This window comes from Pipistrellus hanaki (genome assembly GCF_964339955.1).
Source record: "Pipistrellus hanaki genome assembly, chromosome: 9".
NCBI lineage: Eukaryota > Metazoa > Chordata > Mammalia > Chiroptera > Vespertilionidae > Pipistrellus > Pipistrellus hanaki.
Window position 1 is genome coordinate 41,086,189 of NC_140511.1, and position 23,212 is coordinate 41,109,400.

General features: G+C 37.0%; 1 protein-coding gene across 4 annotated transcripts in view; it reads right to left on the bottom strand.

Annotated features, from left to right (window-relative positions):
• The window catches only part of UVRAG (UV radiation resistance associated), a 262,695-nt gene that overhangs the window by 138,533 nt on the left and 100,950 nt on the right, over window positions 1–23,212 (bottom strand). For all 4 annotated transcript variants that reach the window (XM_084893381.1, XM_084893380.1, XM_084893382.1 and 1 more), the window contains one exon: window positions 14,280–14,406. In XM_084893381.1, coding sequence (XP_084749507.1) covers window positions 14,280–14,406 — 127 coding nt within the window. The remainder of the gene's footprint in view (window positions 1–14,279; window positions 14,407–23,212) is intronic.

Sequence of the window (23,212 nt, forward strand, 5' to 3'; positions counted from 1 at the left end):
GTGTTTAGGTGCCTATTTTTTGAATTTACATCAATTTTTGGAACTTCCATTTATATTTATGTGATCACAAAATTCTTTTACATCTTCCTACTCTAAGAAAATGAGGGTCTTACATTCTTGACAATCCAGGCCTGCCTGACAATTCCAGCAGTCCTGAAGCACAGAAAAAGTCTTAGGTCCTGATAACACTAAGGTGTAGATCTTACAGAGGAATTTAGTTTCGTGAACTCTGATCCAACAGGAGAGGGTGCCCTATACTCTTTTGCACATCTCCTATAGGGAGGAACAAGAAGTAGATTAACTGACCAAAGTAGTACTCAATTGACCAATGTAGGGAATTTTATCAACATCTCTAAGCACCTTATTTTTCTTCCTCAACTACAGTTAAGTGATAGTAAGTTGGTACCTCTGCTTCCAAAATAGAACTTAATCAAGGAACACTGCCTATCTTCTTTAGCGCCAATATAATTCCGCCCCAAATCTTCAACCTCAATGATTTCAGAAAACATTTAAGTTAACAACTTCCACCCTCCACACCACGTACTTTCTATCAGAATGCACACAAATTCTTCTACCACTACAGAAATTTGCAATGTTATTCTTCATAGATAAATTAGGCTGCCTCAACTCTAATATTGCTGGTGAAACCACAAATAGGGACAAGACAGATACAGACTTCAAGAAGCAAATGTATATACCCTCCTCAGTTTTGAAGACTCTCCAGAACCTATTACATGACCAAAAGGGCGGGGGGGGGGGGGGGGGGGGAGATGACAGACACGGAGACTTGCAGAGTGAAGGAAAATTTAAATTTAAGAATATATTAGCCAGCCGACTTGCAGAGTGAAGGAAAACTTAAATTTAAGAATATATTAGCCAGCCGAAACCAGTTTGGCTCAGTGGATAGAGCGTCGGTCTGCGGACTGAAAGGTCCCAGGTTCGATTCCGGTCAAGGGCATGTACATTGGTTGTGGGCACATCCCCGGTAGGGGGTGTGCAAGAGGCAGCTGGTCGATGTTTCTCTCTCATTGACGTTTCTAGCTCTCTATTCCTCTCCCTTCCTCTCTGTAAAAAATCAATAAAATATATATATATATTTTTAAAAAGAATATATTAGCCAGCTAACACACAGGGTAAAATATTAACAAAAGGTAAATCAGGATGAAGAATATAGGTGGTCTCTGTACTCTTCTTATTCTTATAATTTCTCTATAAGTTTAAGATGATTTCCAAATAAAAAATAAAAGCGTTGATCCAAACCCGGAGAGGAGTCACCTGGAGGCTATGGTTTTCCACGGGCTTTAGAATGCACACTGGCACCATCTCTCCAAAACATATCAGGCTCAATTTTCTATCAAATGGTAACACAACTCATTGGTTATTAGTGGACTCTGGGACAAAACTGAGTTTAGCTAGGCTCATACAGAGAAGAGCTAAGTATTTGAAGATATCTCAAAAAATAACCCAAATTCCGAAAGTCACATTATGAAGAGTAATAATTCTGAGGCAAGGATGTGCTCAATCACTTTAGATGTTGTTCAGGTTATGTATCACCATCCTGAATATTACGATTGGTGTTGTGTCCTAAAAATAGTGCTGCTGGTGGAAATGGGATTCTTTCCTGGGATCACAAGAATAGCATTCTGAGAGACCCATGCAGTGGGAATTGTGGCATGACAAGATTTATTTGGGTGGAGACAGAAGGTTGTTTAGGTTTCCAATGTCTCTTCTCCATCCGTCCCCACCTTGGAAAAAATCCAATTTTGTTTTCATTAAGCCCAGAAATAGGGCCAATGTCTAGAGATTGTGTGCCATGTCAAAGTTTAGTCCAGTTCCTGGCTGTGCTATGGCCGGCTGGTGCTGCTATGTCCAGCACCCAGGCTGGGCTTGGAGACTGCTTGAAGTCCACACAGCTGCTGGGGCCACACAGCTGCTACAGAGACAGTGTGTGAACAAACCTGGCAAGCCTTTTACCAGAGAGAAAGCTTCTTTGTTAAGTTGTGATTACATTATCACTAGAGGCCCGGTGCACGCAGAAATCCTCAGTCTAATGCTGCCTGCCACTTCCTGCCTGCCGCTTCCTGCTCATCCCAGCCCCGCTGCGCCTGCCTCGGGCTTGTGCCCAGCTAGTCCCTATCTGGAGAGGCTCAGGCCGCTGCAGTGGCACTCATCAGGCCGCTGCAGTGGGGATTGCTTCTGGTGCCCAACTGGGGGGTGGGGGGTTGGGACATGATGGGCCCTTCAGGTAGGGGTGGGACACCCTAGCTGGCCTGGGATCTGGATCCATCCCACAGATGTTCGAGCCTGTTGTCTGGAGCCTTGATATCATTTCTTCCTTGTGGAGTGTCTAGGGAGGGAAAGCAGCTGCAGATTGTGCCTGGGGCACCAGTCTGTGAGTGGCTTACCATCCTCCGAAGATTGGATCTACAGGACTACTGAGGGAGGGAGTGGCTGCTGCCCGGCTGGTGGGCCACTGGGATAGGTTGGTCACTGAGCAGTGCTCCCACTATGGGAGCGCATTGACCACTAGGGGCAGCTCCTGCATTGAACATCTGCCACTGGTGGTCAGTGCGCATCATAGCGACCAATTGTTTGGTTGCTTAGACATATATATATATATATATATATTTTATATATATAGTTGGGTTTGGGAAAGCCCAGACTTTTCTTCAAGTTAACCAATCAACTTTCCAAGCTTTCATATACTTCTGATGGATCCACTCCCTAACCAATCTATTTCCTAAATCTTCTGGGGTTCTGTGTTCCTTATCCAATGCAATCCTTTTCCCAAGCTAGACAAACAGGCCTCTATGGTTGTCATCTTGGCTCCTCATGCCTCATAGAAGCACTTTCCCCCATTGTCTGAGCCAGTGGACCTGGGAGATTGAAAAGTCAGTTCTTTCTCCCTATATAGGTTGTAGGGCAATGCTGCAATCCCCTGGGATTTGTGAAGCAGTAGCTTCCTGGTTAAGCAGGCTTATGCTCCCTAGTTGATTATCTTATCTAATAAAGACAGAATATGCAAATTGACTGTCACTCCGCAACAAATATGACGGTGCCCATAGCCAATAAGAAGGGAATATACAAATTGACATGAAAAAGATGGCGGCTGCCAGGGCATGGAGAGAGCTTCAGGAGGGCAGCAGGACCAAAGCAAAGGTGGAAGGCAGCGACCAGAGTGATTCTCTCTCATAATTGACGTTTTTATCTCTTTCTTCTTCTCCCTTACTCTCTGAAATCAATAAAAATACATTTTTTAAAAATAAACTGTGTTTCACATACAACTGTGAAATTACTTTTGCCTCACTCTATATATATAGCCACTCCAGTCTTCTTTTGATTAGTATTTGCATGGCATACTTTTTCCATTTTTTACCTTTAATCTATAATATGTCTATATATTTAAAAAAATAAAGTAAAAGTGGTTTTCTTGCAAATAGCCTTTATTTAGGCCTTTTTTAAAATATATAAAATCTAAACAATCTCTAATTTTTAATTGCAGTATTTAGACCATTTACACTTAATATAATCACCGATATGTTTACAGTACAGTATACCATTTTACAAGTTATTTTCTATTTGTTCCGTTATCCTGATTTTTTTTATGCTTTTGGATTGAGGTTTTGTGTTTGTTTGTTTTTATAGTTGCCCCAGAGTTTACAACATAAAACTTTAATTAGTAAAGTCTACCTTCAAATATTATGCCATTCAAATAGTGTAAAAACCCAAAAGAGTACACCTAATTCTTACCTTCCCCACTGTTCAAATTCTTCATACATCTTACTTTATGCATGTTATAAACCCTAAAACATTGTTAATTATACATTTTTTTTAAAAAACAATTGTTTTTTAGAGCAATGAAAAATCAGGGGGAAAAAAAGCCTTTATAGTATCTTCATTTCAACCATTTCCATAAATCTCCAAGTTTTATGTAGAGCCATGTATTTGGTATCATATTCCTTTAACATTTCTTGGAGTGTAGGAGTGCTGATAATGAATTATCTTAGTTGTATCTGAAGGAGTCTCTTTGAGTTTCAGTTAGGATAATTTCGATGACCTATCTTCAAGTTCAGTGATTCTTTCCTCAGTTGTATCATCTACTGATGAGTCTGTCAAAAGCATTCTTTACCTCTGGTACTGTGTATTTTTATTTATAGCATGTCCATTAGACTGTTTCTTATAGTTTCCAGCTCTCAGCTGAAACTTACCATATGTTTGTATATGCTATCCACCTTTCCACAAAAGCCTGAAGCACATTAATCTTAGTCATTTTAAATTCCCTCTCTGATAGTACCAACATCTGACTCATTTCTGAGTCTCTTTCTGTTAATTTCTTCTCTTGACATTTTGTAGTGGTGATGGTGCTGGTGGTGGTAGTGGTGGGTGATGGGTTTTTTGTTTTGTTTTTCTTGTTTCAAAACCTTTGATTGAATCCTGAACACCAATTGCAGAGCAATAAAGAAAGGGGTATGCTTCTACTTTTAATTTGAGGGTTAAGTCAATATAAGTCTGGTACCGAGCTGTATTTGGGTTTTGTTGCTGCCATGGTTACCTTCAGTGTATCACAACCTTCAAATTTCCTCTAATTTTTCTTTTGAGGATATGGTGGTGGAGGGGATTTTTGTGCTGTAGGCTTTTTTTTTTTTTTTTTTTTTTTTTTTAACAATGCTGTTCTATCCTCAGATTTAGGTATTCCCTGTACATAAGTAAAGGTGCTTACCATGCTCTTGCCTCTCCTCAAGCGGTTAACTACTGTAGCTTGTTATTTTGTGCTTTCTACCCTAGCTGGGATGTTGCAACATCCACTTCCCTCCTCTAGATCTACACCACCAAGGGAGATTTTCCACGATTCTCTGTCCTGCCTCCAACCTTTCTTGTGAACATCTTGGTTAGGTCCATGCAGAATAGACTGGGAGCAGGTGTGAATTGCCTTATATCTGCTATAGTATTATAGCAGCTCACAATGGTGATTGGCAATTTGTTAAGAATGGTAGCTGAATTATTTTACCTTTTATATGGTGGCCCCAACTTCCTCCCATGCCCTACCAGTGGTGAATCAGTCCTCATATCTGTCTCTCCTTGGAGATGCTGGTCTTTACTAACATACCAGGTAATTTGGTTGCCCAGCAATCTTGATTCTCTGATAGCAATTTTGTACATCAGGTAGCGTTCTCTTGTTGTTAGGGTGGAAGGGAAGCTCCTCCCATCTTTCTATGTCCTATGCAGAAGCTGGAAATCAAACCTGAGGATGTTAATTTGAGGCTTTTAAAGCTCTTCTCTGTTCTTTATGTTTTCTTTTGAGTCAGCTATTCTGTTTGTTCAATTTGATTTCCTGCATACTGTTTTCCTCAAATATGTGACGACCATTATTTTTTTCCTTCAAACCCATTAATACATGATTAGATTGCTTAGCATATGTAATTACTGTAGGTTTTCTTTGACACTATAAAGATTTATTTTTATAAAAGGCTTTACCCCTAAGTGCCAGCTCAGTGTAAGCGGGCAGATCCTACTGACAATTAGGCTTTCTTTCAGAGTACATATGTTGAGAGAAGGTATTACCTTTACTTTAAATCATTACAACTGTCAAATAAGAGAACTTGACTTTGGGATTGTATAAATTTAGGGTATTTCAGTCCTAAGTAGAGCTGCCTTTCATGTTGTCCCTCTGGGTAGATCATAAAAGTCCAGAATTAGGCTCTGCTCCACCTTTCTACGCCAAACATTCATACCATGGGACCTAACCAGGTCAACAATCCATTATGTTTAGAAAGCAACTGAAGCAAATGTTATAGGAAGTTAGTCTAAATTCCTAGAGGAAAGAGAATGGGGCAGGAGGCCCAGCTTTCCTGATTGCAGCTCTACCATTCCTCCTCAATTCCAAGCTGAGGTCTCTGAGAGCTCCACCAGAAACCCCCACGGCAGCATTTTCCATCTGTGCTCCAGGCTGCAGTTCCTCTCTATTCCAGTTCATCCATCATACAATCCTATCTACTTGGTGTCTTTGAAACTGTATCAAAATCTTTGCTATTCTGATGGCACCTTCTTTTATTTTCACCATCACCATAGGTTTACTCTTTATGCACTGTCCTATCAATAGGTCATTGAGGGGGAGGGAAAGCAAATGCACATGCTTTGTTTACGATGTTCCAAAACTGCTTTCTGAAATGTTTGTCCCTGCATACAGCAATGTTCCACTCTACGGTGACCCCTCTGTTCAGCAAGAACTCGAGTCAGGCAATTTTAATAACCAACATCAATGCTGTCGCCTGTAAATCTAAAGCTAGCAAATATGAATTTCGCTCCCATCAATAAAACAAAACACAGACTCTTGAGCCTCTCTCTCACCAGAGAGTTTGGTCTCAGACTGGCCAATGGCCAGCCCCTGTCAAAAATTATAGTTAAAACCAATAAACTGTCATTCTTCTGGGTTTTCTACAGCAAGTCAGATGACCAAAAAGCAATATACTTCAACTATTTTAGTTTCCCTCCCTGCAGAAATGCCTCTTTTTTTTTTTTTTTTTTTTTTTTGTACTATGATTTATGATGTTGCCTTTCTCAAGGGTTAATAGATATTTCTTTCTGTAACTTTTACAAAATTGCAATTGACTGTATTTCATTATGATATTTAATATCTAGCACATAAGAAACTGCATGCTAAATTCCTCTCAGAATTCAGTGCCAAGAGAAGACTTTTTTCTCCCTAAAGAACTGATATGCTTCCTTATAACAGGCTATGAGAAGCAAATGATACTTTTCATAACTTTACACAATTGGCTCAACAGCTATTAAGGTCAGAGCTAATTTTAGTGCTTACATACAATAGGCAGAGCCTATGGGAGGGCGTGAACTGTACTGAAAAGCCCATCAACTTAGGAAATCAGAAAGATCTGGGCTAAAATTCTACCTGTGCTACTTTAAGGACTGTAGATACATCTGAACTTCATTTTCCTCATCTAGAAAATGGGAATAATTTCACTTTTATTCAATAATGGCATCGCAACCTTCCCCCATGAAACTCCAAGTGGGCAAAGAAAATTACATAACTGGCCTGGCTTATTTTACTTTTAAAACAACCACAAAGCACAAACAGACACACTGTCCAGCAATTCTACAATTTCCTCATGAGTTTGCTTTCCCACTCTTGGAGATGACTAACTCCATACATTACCCCAACTTCTTGAACCTCCCCTAAATCCAATACATAATCATCTTACCTCATACTACCCTGACACAATAGGACTCTTATACAGTCATACTCACTACCTAATATGTAAACTCACCTGCACCTATGCCATTGTCTTAGCCTTCTCTTCCTATTTAATGGAAAAGTTAATTATCGGATAGGAGTGGGATGAAGATTAATGGGGGGGGGGGGGGGGGAGGGAGGGAGGGAAGGCTCGGAGGGAAAGAAAGAACCTATGTAATACTTTCAACAATAAAGATTAAAAAAAAGAAAAAGTCAATCCTCTTCATTTATATGTTAAATTCCTTCTCATCACAACCATCTCATACACTTTCTTCCTAACAAATTATGTCCTAGGTATAGTGGCCCCTTTCCTGTCCTACAGTTCAGGCCCTTCCTATGCCCAAGCCTTTTTACTTAGGTTCCCTCCACTGGTACTCCAGAAATTCTTATTTTGTAAGACGGAGCTCCTCAAGCAAACCTTTTGAGTAATATCTGTAAAGATGGTCTCCCACGTTACAGTCTATCCCTGCAGCTTGTTCCTAGTACTTGCCACAATCTGATATTTAGTTTATCCGTTGGCTTCTTATTGACTATCTTACCCACTAAGTAAGTATCTAAGACTCTTCCTTTTTCTCTCTTTACCCCAACATCTGCTTCTACTCCAGTATTTGTCTTGGTGAAGAGTTGTCCAAATCAGAAATCAGAAACTATCCCAAACCCTCTCTCTCCCTCTCTCCTCAAATCTACTAAGTCATTAACAGTAGAGTTTACCATCTAAATATCTTTTGAACCTATATGCTCCCTCCTCCCTTTACATTTCCAATCTGTTTATATTGCAATTATGTATTGTTAGATTACTATATTATAGATTACTATAATAACTTTCTAAATCTCTATCCTCAACTCCTCAAAAAAAACTTCCTAAAATATATATCTAATTTCCATTTTATATTGTGATCGTCAAGACAGTCCTATTTTTTGTCTTTGAAATTTTGCCTAAGTCATTTCAACACTAGAAGCCCAGTGCATGAAATCACACAGCACCACCAATCCACGTGCAGCCCTGCCTGGACACCTGAACCTGTCCACACAGAGATCCAGCACGCCTGGCCCAGCGCCCACACTCTCTGGCTTTCGCTGGCACCTTCAAAGCCCCACCCTCAGGCCCTCAAGTCACCTCCGCTGGTCCCGCCTTCTCTGGGTACCTCCCTGCTTCCACCCCATCTTTGGAGCAATATGGCTGCTCCACATGTCTTGGTGCCAGAGGAGAGCATGGAAGCCTCCCGCCTGCTGCGCTGCGCTCCTTCCCCTGGCAGGTGGACCACAGGCGCTCAGAGTGTGAGCAGTGGGTGGTGAAGGACTGATGAGGGGGGTGCTATGGGCTCTCACCCCTGTCCTCCCCGGCACTGCATGGTCCCACCTCCTCCGGGTGCCTTCCTGCTTCCGCCCCATCTCTGGAGCTATGCACCAGCTAATATGCTAATGACCTGATCATTACATGTTACGGTGTCCCAACAATTAGCATATTAGCTCTTTATTAGTATAGATCTTCAAACCTCCCACCATAAACTTCCTTTATAATTTTGTCATTCTTTACCTCTCTGGACTCTCCTGTGAACCTTAACTCAGATGTGTCCTTTGTTGAAGCCTTACTGGAATTACCTGCAATTCTCTAATCTATTTCTATGACTGTGTAAACTGTTCCTTCTACCTGGAAATCTTGTCTTACTTTCTCCCCACTAGCTAGTTATCTACTAGTTACTCTTTTAGACTTAGCCCACATCACTTCCTATACTGGGTATCCTGATTTTCAGATGCTCATCTTCTGTGTCTCCATAGCACCTTCTACATATCTTAAAGCACACCTGTTGTTCTGTGTCTAACATCTTACAGAGTGCCTGGTTGTTTGCATGTGTCCCATAAATGACCAATAAAAGAACTGATGAAGGCACATGTGCACATTCACACATACTCAGTGCTCTTCCCATTTCCTTTACATGCCTAATGATCTCTTTTACTCCTCTGTTGAACCATCTAATCATAAATGTGTTTTTGGTAAATGCCATTTCTAATGTGTTTTGGGAGTAAGAAGAGAAAAATGTTAATAAACCAAAGTAAAATTTTGTTAGGTGGCTTATCTCTACACATTTATACTTTGCACTGCAAAGGGGGGAGATTAAAATACGATAGTCTGACTTCCCTACAATGCAATCAAGTCATTACTGGAATAAATAATTATAAGCTTCTTACAATCCAATCAATCATTACTGGAATAAATCATTACAAATATATGAAAAGTGCATCATTCTGAGAAGAAAATCTGAGGTTTACTTAAGACCCATATTTATTCTCATAACCACCAAGTTGTCTGGCTTTTACTGCCTTTCACAAGCTGCATACAATACCAATAGCTGAAAGTAAAGAATCTTTAATAGCATAAATTCCAGGAGAAAATTGTCCCCAGGTTCAAAAATTTTTGAAAGGCAGATATTAATAATTTTTAAGGAAGTCTGTTTAGGAATTTCTGTCGAATGGCTCTAAAAACATCAGAACACACACAGAGACTAATAAATTTAAAAGTTACCATCATTTCAAATAAATATATTTTGAATTATAAAATTTGTGAGGTGTAATTTTTCAATTTATGACTTTATGAGATAAAAGAAGAAAATGATTACATAATACTTAATAAAATATCTTTACAACTTCAAAAAACAATCTAGGGGACCTTTGACAGAAACTCTAAGTACCGATTTAAATATACTATATGAGTCTTCTTTTATTTGAGATGCAGACTAAAAGAACAGACTAAGTTGTTGACCAAGTCAAAATCTAATTAAATAGAACAAACTAGATATATAGTTCACCTTAATTATCAAACTTTATTATAAAATGACAAAAAAAATTGTAATTGCTGGGAAAGTAATATAAAACATTTCTCATTTTGGTGATAAAAAAATTTAACTTTTCATACACTGGAATTGCCAAGAACTGCTTTTTCCAAATCTGAGCAATGAAATCTTATATATTTTACGCATAATGTCACTAAAATAATGTATTTGTTTTTGTGCTTGCTTACCAAAATGAATTAAAGAATCTGTAAAATAGGAGTTGAATATAGCTAGTTTACAGAATTTCAAGAGGTGGGTCCATCAAATGGCTTTCCAGTGAACAATCAAATGACATTTATAGATATACTTGGGTCAGAGAATCTTACTTTGAAAACTAACTCGATTCATAAAAAAGGTGAACAAATCCCCATCTTTTCTTGCCCCTATCCTCCTGAGACAAGTAGAAACTCAGAGCAATAAGAAATCTTGACTATTTATTTCCAAATTTTGTTTGGTTTGTAAAAAGGAAATAGGTCCAAAAAAGTTGAATGACTCGTCTAAAGACAGACTGAGAGAAAAGATCTTTAATTCCAATCTCTTGATTAAGATATGACCAAATAAAAAAAAATCATTGGGAAACTCATTTCACCCATCCTGTAATAAAAAGGAACACACAGAACCAAGTTCTCCATCTGTTAGTCCACAGGCCAAATGGAAAACTAGCAAACCATTAGTCAGTTTATTTGCTTGACACATACTAGAGAAAGGGATAATGATATTATGCTTAGTAGAAATAAGATAAATTTTGGAATCAGAGAAATCTAAATCTGAATTTGGACCTGCTATTTATTTGTGTGACCGTAGGAAATGTCTCTGAATCCCAGTTCTTTACCCCAGGAAAAAAGGCGTAAAAGTTATGATTTCTAGGACTGTCTTAAGAACAAAATGATATCCCATAAGTGAAATATCTGGCATATTACAGTATCTTGATAAAAGTTACATAGGATTTATGTACGATTCAAATACATGTATTCTGCAAGGCTTTAAATAGTATGGAATAGTGAGAAAAGCACAGAATTTGGGGACAAAAATCTGGATCTACATCTCAACTTGGTTTCCAACTGTCTGTCTGTAGCTGGCCAAGTCACTTACCATCTCAGTATCTCATATATAAAATGAAAGTAACACTATTTGCCACACTTAGCTTTCAGGGTTGCTTTAAGGATCAAATATGGTAATCTTTGTATAAATACTTTCTATTGTAAGTATAAAGAACTACATATGTAATTGTTACTATTAAGAAACTAATTGCATTAAAAATAGCTTCTTCCTACAAAGATTAGGGAATTCTAATTTTGAAAAGTTAATATCACTCCCCAGGCACATTATCCTCAGTTCTTGAATTTTATCAACATTTATAAAATGTATTTAGGTTTTACTAAACACATTTCCTCAAGATCAATGTTTCTTACCATTTTCTAAACCAAATTTCAAGCAAACTAATTTAGATAAAGTGTTGTTGCTTCCCAAAGATTTGGGGGTTAAGTTAGGGCAAAAGATCCTGTAAACCAACATACAATTATTTAATGTAAAGGTTATCCAGCTTGGGACACTAATGAAGGGAAATCTGTTTTTTATTAAACGCCATAAGTTAAACTACTAATATCTGCCAGAAATGAAAATATATACATTAATAAACATTAATATTGAAAAGTTCAGCTCATGGCCCAGCTGGAAGTTGCTGTAGACCACAAGTTGTGAACCACTGCTTTGAGGTATGGGAATGAGGAACTATGGGTATGGAGTAACAAGGCCCCTCAGAGTAATGTGGCCACTCAGCAGCATGAATAAAAATTATTTCTTTTGCTTTTTCCAATAAATCATCCTGCTGAAATGAATTTTATAAACAAAAACATAAAATACATATCAGGCACCTGGTTTCTTCCAAATGTTTACACAAATTAATCCTTATGGCACTGTTATGAGCTGCTATCCTTACTGCACAGATGTGTATAGAGATGCAGTAGTTAAGTAATTCCTTTATGGTCATTCAGAAGAATCAGTAGCAAAGATTAAATATCATGTATTACTGACTTGGTATCCTCATTGAGCTCTTGGGCTAAGAATCAAGTGCCGAAATAAGCACCAAATGCCAAAGAGCAGTCTTACTAAGAAGTTATTAGTAAATTCATATTAACCATTTTACTACTGGCTAGTAAACACACTACATCAATTTTGCAAAAGCAAGTGAAAAATACATTTTTCTCCTTTATATTATCAATATCAGGGACTCAATTGCTTTTAAAGTATTTTAACTTGGCTCAAGATTCATTAAATACTAGATTTAATTATAAATATAATTGACTTACAATGTAAATATATAAATAACCAGAGCGAATGGTGCAGCTGCAAGGCCATTACCCTAACATTAACAACTGTTAATTTGTCCCTAAGAGTTTTGAGGAATTTTTTCTTTGTATATGAAATAAAAATCATTACCACTGAAAAATCAGTTGTATTTCTAAATATCAGCAACAAGTAGAAAATAAAATTTAAAGATGTTTACAATAGTATCATAAAACATCAAAAAAACAAATAAACTCAATAAATCATGGGAAACATCCATATACCAAAGTTAGTTAATTTCAGTGTTTTACAAAGAAGACCTAATAAAGGCATATACCATTTTCTGGTTTTAGAAGACTCATTGTAAATCATATATAATGATTGGTAAATAAATTAAACGTAATCCTATGGAAAATCCTAGCAAGATTTTCTTTTCTGTGCAGACATTCATATAAAAATGCAAAAGGATAAGAATAAAGAAGGTGATCTTGAAGAACAACTAAGCAGAATAATTTTGATAGCAAGATCAATTATAACTTGAGAGAAATTAAAACACTGAGATAATGGCAAAAGAATAGGAAAATAGTTCAGTGCACTAGAACAGAGGGTTCTGTACTAGACATGCCAGTACATGGTCACCTGATTTATGATAAAAGTGAAACTGCAATGCAATGGAGAACAGACGGGTTTCAATAAGTGGTGACTATATAAAAAAAAAATGAATCTTGACTCTTACCTTACATCATACACACAAAAAATCAATTCCTTATGAATTACAGATATACATGTAAAAAGTACAATAGTAAATGACTTAAGAGAAGACACAGAGGAAGATCTTTGTGATATTAAAGTAGGCAAGTATTTCCTAAATTGTTCACAAAAAAAGCCATTAAAAAAAAAAACTTATAAAATGGAACATTAGTTCACATAAAGGTATCTTATATAATAAAAGAGTAATACGCAAATTGACCATCACTCCAACACACAAGTTGGCTACCCCCATGTGGACACAAGATGACCGCCACAAGATGGAGAACAGGGGAGGGCAGTTGGGAAGGACCAGGCTGGCAGGGAAAGGCAGTTGGGGGCAATCAAGCCTGCAGGGGAGGGCAGTTAGGAGTGACCAGGCCTGTAGGGAAGGGCAGTTAGGGGCAATCAGGCTGGAAGGGGAGCAGTTGGGAGCCAGCAGCCCTGAATTGTGAGAGGGATGTCCTACTGCCTGTTTAGGCCTGATCCCAGATGCTGACAAGGCTATAGGACAAGAGACAAGGATACAGGACAATACACTGCTGGACTAAAAGGAGATAAACTGTCAAAACCACTTTAGAAAGCTTGATCCTAGGTTTATATCCAACAGAAATGCAAAAACAAAAACAAACCAAAAAACCTTCATTAAGAAACATGGACTATAACATTCATGGAAACAATATCTATAATAGTCCTAACCTAGAAATTACTAAAATGCCAAAAGCAAGAATAAATTCATATTCATAGAATGAAATACTACCGACAGTAAGAAAAAACTAAGACTGTATTACATGTAGGTAGAAATGAATTTTACAAACAAATGTTGAAGTAAATCCAGTACATAAAATGTACATATTATGTGATTCTATTTGTATAAAGTTCAAAATTAGGCAAAATCAATGTTTGGTATATTAAGTCAAGGTGGCAGTTAGTCTGGCTGAGATATACAGAATTGAAGGGAGCATCAGGAAATATAGAGTGTGTGTATACATTTGTATATTTTTCTGTATGAATCTTCAAAATACTTCAAAAAAAGTTTTTTCAAAATACTTCAAAAAAGTTTTTAAGTTATATCAGCGTGTTTATACAAAGATGACAATTTGAGCCTATGAAGAAAGGCAAGTGTAAATGTGAGGTAAGACGATCTGCAAGGTGTTTTTACTTACCTTTGTCCTGTAATGCAATTTGTTGCTTATGCAGTATTGCCATCTCCCGTCCCAAAGCTTTCTTTTGTCTTTCCAGTTCATTTCGAAGCACCAAAATATTTAATTGCAGACACTCACTTTCTTTTTTCTAAATAATTAAAAGCACAGAAAAATGTATTAATATAAAAGTCATGGCTATGAATCATTATACATTGATAATATTTCAAAATAAGTAATGGTTTAAAGCACTTTAATACTCATCTAATTTATCTATTCAATAACTTAATTATAAGCACCCATAATTTTAATGAAAAGAGTACAGGTGTACGAAAAAGAGAATAAGTAAATCTAAAGTCTGGGGACAGTTCTTTCTAAGAACCTAAAAGACGCTACAAAATACCTAACAACCCTTTCCTAACAACAAAACACAGTAAGACAAAAATGAATATCAGAAAAGAAGTGGGAGTTCTCAAAATGTTAAACACAGCAGTCCCACTTCTAGGTATGTACACCCAAGACAACTGAAAACATATCCACACAGAAACCTGAATGTGAATGTTCACAGCAGCATTACCTATAACCACCATAGAGGAAACAATACAATGTTCATCACTGATAGAGAAATAAAACATGGCACATCCATGCGATGGAATATTATTTGGCAATAAAAAGAAATAAAGTACTGATATATGCAACAACACTGAAAACATTATGCTAAGTGAAAGTCATCAGTTTAAAAATGCCACAGACTCCATTGATATGAAAAATACAGACAGGCAAATCCAAAAAAACAAAAAGTAGATTTCCATCCTTTCCAAACTGAACCAAGATGTTCTAATATCTATCAGTGGAAGCCATGTGTGGGAAATCAAAGCACTTCTACTCCTACTCCTCCCAGCCAGGTAAATATCAGTAATATCAGTGGAGGTCTAATGGAGAGCTGTAACTCCAACTGTACACACACACACACACACACACACACACACACACACACACACACACCAGCTGGATGTCAATGGGATTATTACAGAAACAGCTATCTCAGATTTCCCTACAGATGAACCATAAACTTCTTTCCATTTACATATGTGGAATAAATTTAAAAATTACATAATAAACACTCTGAACAGAAAACTTCAAGATTCAGAAGGAAAAAAGAAAATGCTCCAGAAAAGGTAAACTGAAGAATGAAGAAGAATCTCATAGTGAACAGTTCTCAAGTGAAACTCAATGGAAGGATTTTATTCAGTATTTTGAAGTCAATGACAAGTTTGAACCTCCTGTTATAAATTAAAAAAGAAACACACACACACACACACACAAAACACACACACACACACACACACACACACACACACACACAAACACGCTGAGAAGCATAGATCAAGCTGTGGAAAAGTGTAGAATCTTAAGAAGGCTGAAGAACTCATCAACCAACTAGCTACCCAAAAGTTTGGTGTAAAAATTACCAAAGAGATTGCCTGCCTTAATATTGATTGAACAATTGTAACAAATGTAACAGTCTAATGTAAGATATTAATAACAAAGAAATTGGGGGGAGGGGGAGAACAGGAGACATGGAAATTTTCTGTACTTCCTGCACAATTTTTCTGTAAACCTAAAACTATTCTAAATAATAATTTTTTTTAAAGTTATGGAACTATACTTCCAAAAAAGTCAACTTTGCTGAATGTTCATTTAATAAAACAAATCTTGGACACATCTACAAGAGACACAATTAATTTTGCTAAATAAGTTTGTTAACTATCTTTCCATAAAAATACTTCCCACTTAAACCTATAAAACCAAGGTTTGAATTTTATTCAGACTTCCTTTTAATCTAGATTTTGCTAGACTTCCTTGTCAGAATTTACCTCCAGATAAAATCTGAAATCCTACCCCAACAATGAATATATATATATATATATATATATATATATATATATTGTCTCTACTGGAGACAATAAATATATATATATTCATTGTTGCAAGTACTGCATTTTAAAATAGATGTGATTTTTTTCTCCTGGTGTTTGTCAATAGTGTTAATAATATACCTTCCTTGATTTTCCACAACATAAATCTTACCGAAATAGCAAATTGGCTGTACCTAATAAACTCTTGTCTCTGTCCTAAGATATATACCAATTAAAATATAAAAGTAAATTAAATAAACTGAATAGGTTACTAAGCCATGGGATTAGCTGGCAGAGAACACTAAAAGTCAGCATCCTTATTTGATTCACATACAATGAGGAATCATGGGCACTCAGCAAGATGAGCAATGGTATGGCCCTGTGGAAGGAATGGGCACGGAAAAGGACTTTTGGCAGTTGTATATAAAACTTTATAGTTATCACTTCTCACCCAAAATGCTTTCTTCCTCATCTCTGAAATACTGATTCTAAACAGATGGCATGAGCTGTTAAAAAACATTTAATCCAGGAAAACAAGCAGAGAAGCTTATTTCCAATTATTGTTATTCTATTTGGCAGGAAAACTCTATGAAATATGAGTTCCTAATCAATGTCTCCTGAACAAAGCAAACATTTAATGAAATGCCTACTATGTGCTTTTAGATAAATAAGAAATGGTTTCTGCTTTCTAAGAGCTTGGGTCTACTGGAGACAAAAGCCATTTTACTCTGCCAACCTACTGTAAAAATCAGACAAAAGTCAAATAGATGGCTTATCATTAGAGAAAAAAGAATCAAGGAGCAATTTGTTTCTTGTCAATAATGTGATCAGGAAGCCCTAAGGTGTTTTTAGATCACTGAGGAAATAAATATGTAAATTCTTAGGAAGCAATCTTTTTCCACAAAGAGATAAGTATTCAATTTCCTTAACTTAACTTTTCCTACAAAATATATAAACTGAACTCTACCTGAACAGGGAGAAAATATAAGGAAAAAAAACAAACAGCTTTTCAGAGAACACAGATATGCCAATCTGCTCTGCTACTCCAGAATACACACACAATTAGGATATGTTTTCTAAAATAAAAGAACTGAGGGTACAAGTTAATCTAAATACTGGAAGGCATATGTATATGTGTTTGTATTATGGTCCATGTGCAAAAACTGGCCCATTTACAAAAATATATCAAGTCATTCAAAACCAGGATTGTTGGCTTTAATTTCTGATGAGTAAACAAACCCTGACCAGATGGGATCTGATTCTGATCTATTGCATTTAAGGTAAGTGCTCACATAGCTTAATGTTCCATAAGTGTCTTCTAATGGGTTTGTGCATTCTATTTATCTGTTTACTCCAAATATAGTTAATTTCAAATGTGCATCTCCAATGAATCACTTTTAATTGGATTTTAATATTTTTATACAACACTGACCTGAAAAATCACAGATAATTCATCTCTTTGCAAACACACATATTCCTAATATGGGTCTTCACAGATACAGTGACGGGCAAGGTTAAAAGTTCATTTCAGAATGACAGACTAATGATATATTAAAGGAAACAATTTTGTTCTTATAGATCCTTCTGAGCTAAAAAGCCTCAGGCAAAAGTTCTCCAAGCACGGTCCAGAAAACAATTAGGGTTCCTAAGACTGTTTTATTGTCTTTGACATCAAAAATATTTTTCATAATATTAAGCCATTATCTCTTTTTCCCCCTCCCATTTTCTTTTAACTGTATATAGTGGAGTGTTCCAGATTTGTGATATCACAATAGATAGATTGCAGAAGTAAATGTGAAATATTATTGATCTTTTATTAACCTAGACATTATCAATAAATTTAAGTTTTTGAGGTCTTTACAAATTGTAAGTATGTAAAGAGGTCTTGAAGACACAAGATTTGTGAATTGGGGCATAATCATCTATATTAGTTTTCCTAAAAATTTGAAAGTAATTGACAATCTGAAAAAAAGTTGGCAGTTGTCCCATAAGTCAACAAATTTACTTCGGTCATTTTTAAGTAGTTTCTATTGCACCTACATCTACTCAACCACCAAGAAAGGGGGAAACGTCCTTAGATACTTAATGCAATTCATTAATTTCATAAATTCATTGGCACTCGAACTTGGGTCCAGCTAGGAAGATAAAGCAACAAGTGTATCATAACAAGATGTCCAGAGTTCTGCTTCTAAGAGACGGAGTACAAACTGGTCCTCCCATAAATAATAGCTATAAACTCTAGATAAAATACAAAAAGCTACCCCCTGAGAGTTTGGGAATCAATGGCAGGCAGATTTCAGAGGAGACTCAGAACCTGGTGCAGGCAATCCACATGCAGTGTGAATTTGCCCTTTTCTGTGGCTTTTTAATATATATATATTTATATTTATTGATTTCAGAGAGAAAGGGAGAGGGAGAGATAGAAATGATGAGCCCTAGCTGGTTTGAGTGTCAGCCTGTGGACTGAAGGGTGCAGGTTCAATCCCCATCAAGGGTACATGCTCGGTTCCCAGTAGCGGGCATTCAGGAGGCAGCCAATCAATGATTCTCTCATCAGTGATGTTTCTCTCTCTCTCTCCCTTTCCCTTCCTCTTTGAAATCAATAAAAAAAAAAATTTTTTTTTAAAGAAACATCAATGATGAGAGAGAATCCTTGATCCGCTGCCTCCTGCATGCCCCACACTGGGGACTGAGCCCGCCACCCAGGAATGTGCCCTGACTGGCATCAAACCATCACCTCCTGGTTCATAGGTCAATGCTCAACCTCTCAGCCAATGCTGGCTGAGTGTCCCATTTTCTGTATAACTATCTTTCTGGTCACAGGAACCAAGAGAAAAAAAATGAGGCAATCGAGGCAATCAGAGAGAAGGAAGCCAAGAACAGACACCCAAATTCTGCTTAAATTCAATCTGTCTTTGAATAAATCCTATACCCCAAACACATGAGGCAAACATGCATGTTTATTGTGCTTAAGTGTAAAAGTAGTGAACTGAAATCTGAGCCAATGTTGAGTGCACTTTAAGCCTAACCAAGTTAACTATCTGCTAAAATAAAAGCATCTATATTCTTCAGAGCAAAGTAACAAAATCCAGAGATTCCACGAGATTATATGCACAGTGTCTCAGATACTATGCAATATTACCCAGTATAAGATAAGCCAGGAAAATGTGACTTACTCTCTAGGGACAAGACAACAAACATATGCCAACCCTAGGATGACCCAGATGTTCAAAGTATCAGACAAAAACTTTAAAGCCACTATTTCAAGATGCTAAGTAAGAATAAGTAAAATATTCTCATAACGCATACAAAGATAGTAAATTTCAGCAGAATGCTAGAAAACATTTAAAATCCAGGAGGCTTGTGCTTCTAGTAAAAATGGATAGGAAAAAGAAACACTGCCCCAATAATTTTACCAGGCTATTACAATCCTAATACCAATCTGATAAAGTAATTTAAAATACTGCATTCCAATATTCCTGATAAATATAGGCATAAAACCCTCAAATTATTACTATATCAAACCCAGCAAGATACAAAAATATATTATATATCAATTGATTCAGCTTCATTCAAGAAATGCAATGTGAAATTAAATCAATGTAGTTCACTATAATAACAGAATCATGGAGAAAATAACTTTTTCAATAGATGCAGAAAAGGCATTTGACAAAATTCAACATTCATTCACAATAAAAACCCTCAGAAACTAGGAATAAGAGGGAACTTCCCAATAAAGAAAATGGTTAACATTGTATGTATTTAATGGAAAAAGAATGAAATAGCTTTCCCTATAGTCAGGAACAAGGAAAGTATTTCCACTTTTATCACGTTTATTCAACATTATAACTATATGTCTTGGCTACTGAAATAAGACAGAAAAAAAATAATAAAGCACAAAAAGCCATCCAAGTTTGCAGGTGCAATGGTTTACATAAAAAATCCCAAGAAATCTACAAAATAAATATCAAACTAAAAAGTTAATATATAATAAGATTACAAGATGAGCCGGGACCAGTTTGGCTCAATGGATAGAACATCGGCTTGGGGACTGAAGGGTTCCGGGTTCAATTCCGGTCAAGGGCACGTAACTTGGTTGCGGGCACATCCCAGTAGGGGGTGTGCAAGAGGCAGCTGATCGATGACTCTCATCGATGTTTCTAACTCTCTATCTCTCTCCCTTCCTCTCTGTATAAAATCAATAAAATATATATTTTTTAAAAAGATTACAAGATGAAGTTTAATAAATTGTATTAAAATATATAGCAGCAGCAAACAAAAGAGAAACAAAAATTCAAAAATAATGCCATTTGTAAACATGCCCCACCAAAAACTCCCAATCTTAGAAATAACTCTAACAAAAGATGCACAAAAATCTCTACAGTGAAAGCTACAACATATTATTTAGAGAATTAAAGAAAATCTAAATAAGAGGGATATGCCGTGTTCATGGATTACAGAATTAGATAGGATGCAATTCCCTAAAAATTGATCTATAAATCCTTATCAAAATTCTAGCAGGCATTTTTTTTTTTTTTTGTAGAAACTGAGTTGATTCTCAAATTTACTTGGAAATACAAAGAACCTGGAAAACTGAACAGAATTTTTAAAAACGAAGTACAAAGTTAAAGATTTTGCTCTATTTGGTTTTACAACAATGAATCTAAAAATAGCAGGACTAATATTTGTGAAAGATAGACATATAGTTCAATGGAACAAAGTGGACAATCCAGAAATTGATATCCTATATAATAAAATGGCAGGACGAGTGGTTGCTATGATGCACACTGATCACCAGGGGGCAGACACTCAATGCAGGAGCTGCCTCCTAATGGTCAGTCTGCTCCCACAGCGGGAGTGCGGCTGAGCCAGAAGTAGGGTCATGGCTGGTGAGCTCAGTGGCAGGAGCCTCTCCTTCCTCTCCAGCAGTGGGGGTTGTCTGCCTGCTTAGGCCCATGGGGAGCGGGCCTAAGCCAGCAGGTGGACATCCCCTGAGGGGCCCGGGACTGCGAAAGGGCACAGGCTGGGCTAAGAAACCCCCACACCCAGTGCACAAATATCATGCACCGGCCCTCTAGTACTCATATATGATCAATTGATTTTAGACAAACATTATAAAACAGTTAAATGGGGAAAGACTAACTTGACATGGATCAGAGATATAAATGCAGAGCCCCAAACTATAAAACTTCTAGAGTAATACACAGGAAAAAATTTACATGACTTTGGTTTAGGCAAAGATTTCTTATAAAAAACACAGTAAATAAATTTTGTTTTATCCTCATTCAAAGATATGTTTGTTGATTTTAGAGAGAGAGGAAGAGAAACATCCATGTCAAAGAGCAACATCAATCAGCTGCCTCCCATACTCATCCCAATTAGGACCAAACCCTCCACCTTTTTGGTGTACGGTGCTCCAACCAACTGAGCCACCCGGCAGGGCACATAAAACAAACAAACAAACAAACAAACAAACACACTGGTGGGTCTCATCAACCTTAAAACATTTGCTCTTTTAAAAACATCATTTAAAACACATAAGGGAAAGCTACAGACTGGAAGAAAATATTCATAACACACATAACAAAAAATGACTTGTATCCAGAAAAAAAAAAAAAAATTCTCCCTTCCTCACTCTCCACCCTGAATAAAAGATGAACTTTAGTTAATGATAACTTCTCAATACAGCTTCTTTAATTGTGAAAAATGTTCTATGTTCATAACAGGGAAACTGGTAGGGGTGGGGTATATGAGATAACTCTCTGTACTGTCTTTGTAATGATTCCATAAATCTAAAACTCATCCTCTCTCACTCTAACAGAAGACAAAAATCCCATTTACAAATGAGGGGGAGAAATCTGAAACTACATGTATACCAGAAGTGAAAAAAATAAGTAAAGAGATTGTAGAAAATCGAAGCCAGGTTTCTCACTATCGGAAAAGGATGCTACAAATAAAGTGAGGGGGGAGGGCTAGAATAAACCCTGTGGTGTTAGAGTTTTATATATTCAAATAAACTCATGTTTATTTGAATATATATAGAAAGATGCTTGTATGTATCGGCTCTGTCCACTGAGAGAGCCTGGTAGCAGTTACAAATCCAGTAGCAACAAGCACATCCAGTGTTCAGATCTTGTTTCTAAATACCATTATCCAATGAAACTTGTGAAAGGTATATGGAAACTCTAAATTTTCTTTGCAAGTTTTCTGTAAATCTAACTAAAGAGCTTAATTTTTTAATGGGCAAACATATTTGTATTACTAAATAAATAAACGTATTTAAACCTACACTTCTTAAGAGACATGAGTGACCAATAAAGATATTTAAAAAATGCTCATTATAGCAATCCTATATAATAAAAGGCTAATATGCAAATCAACCGAACAGCAGAATGACCGGTTGCTATGACACGCACTGACCTCCAGGGGGCAGACACTCAATGCAGGAGCTGCCCCCTGGTGGTCAGTGTGCTCCCCCGGGGAGTAGCGCCGCTCAGCCAGAAGGCAGGCTCACACCTGGCGAGTGCAATGGTGAAATGGTGGTGGTGGGAACCTCTCCCACCTCTGGAGCAGCACTAAGGATGTCGACTGATGGCTTAGGCCTGCTAAGCCGTCAGTCAGACATCCCCTGAGGCTTCGGACTGCAAGAGAGTGCAGGTCAGGCACCAGGCCTCTAGTGTAATTATAAACAAAACAAACAAACAAAAAAAACTACACACCCATTTGAAATTAAAATAATTGAGCTCTTAAATGAAATGGACAAATCCTTGAAAAACAAACCACCAAAGATCACTCAAGAAATAAGTAATGCCCTGGTGAGTATGCTCAGTGGCTGGAGCATCAACTGGGGCACCGAAGGGTCATGGGTTCAGTTCCCTGATCAGGGTGGGTTCAGGAGACAACCAATAGATGTATGTTTTTCACATCAATGTTTTTCTCCCTCTCCCTTTCCTTCTCCCTCTCCCTTTCCCATCCTTCATCCCTTCCATTCTGTCTCTGAAAAACAATAGGGGAAAAATTTCCTAGAGTGAAGATCAA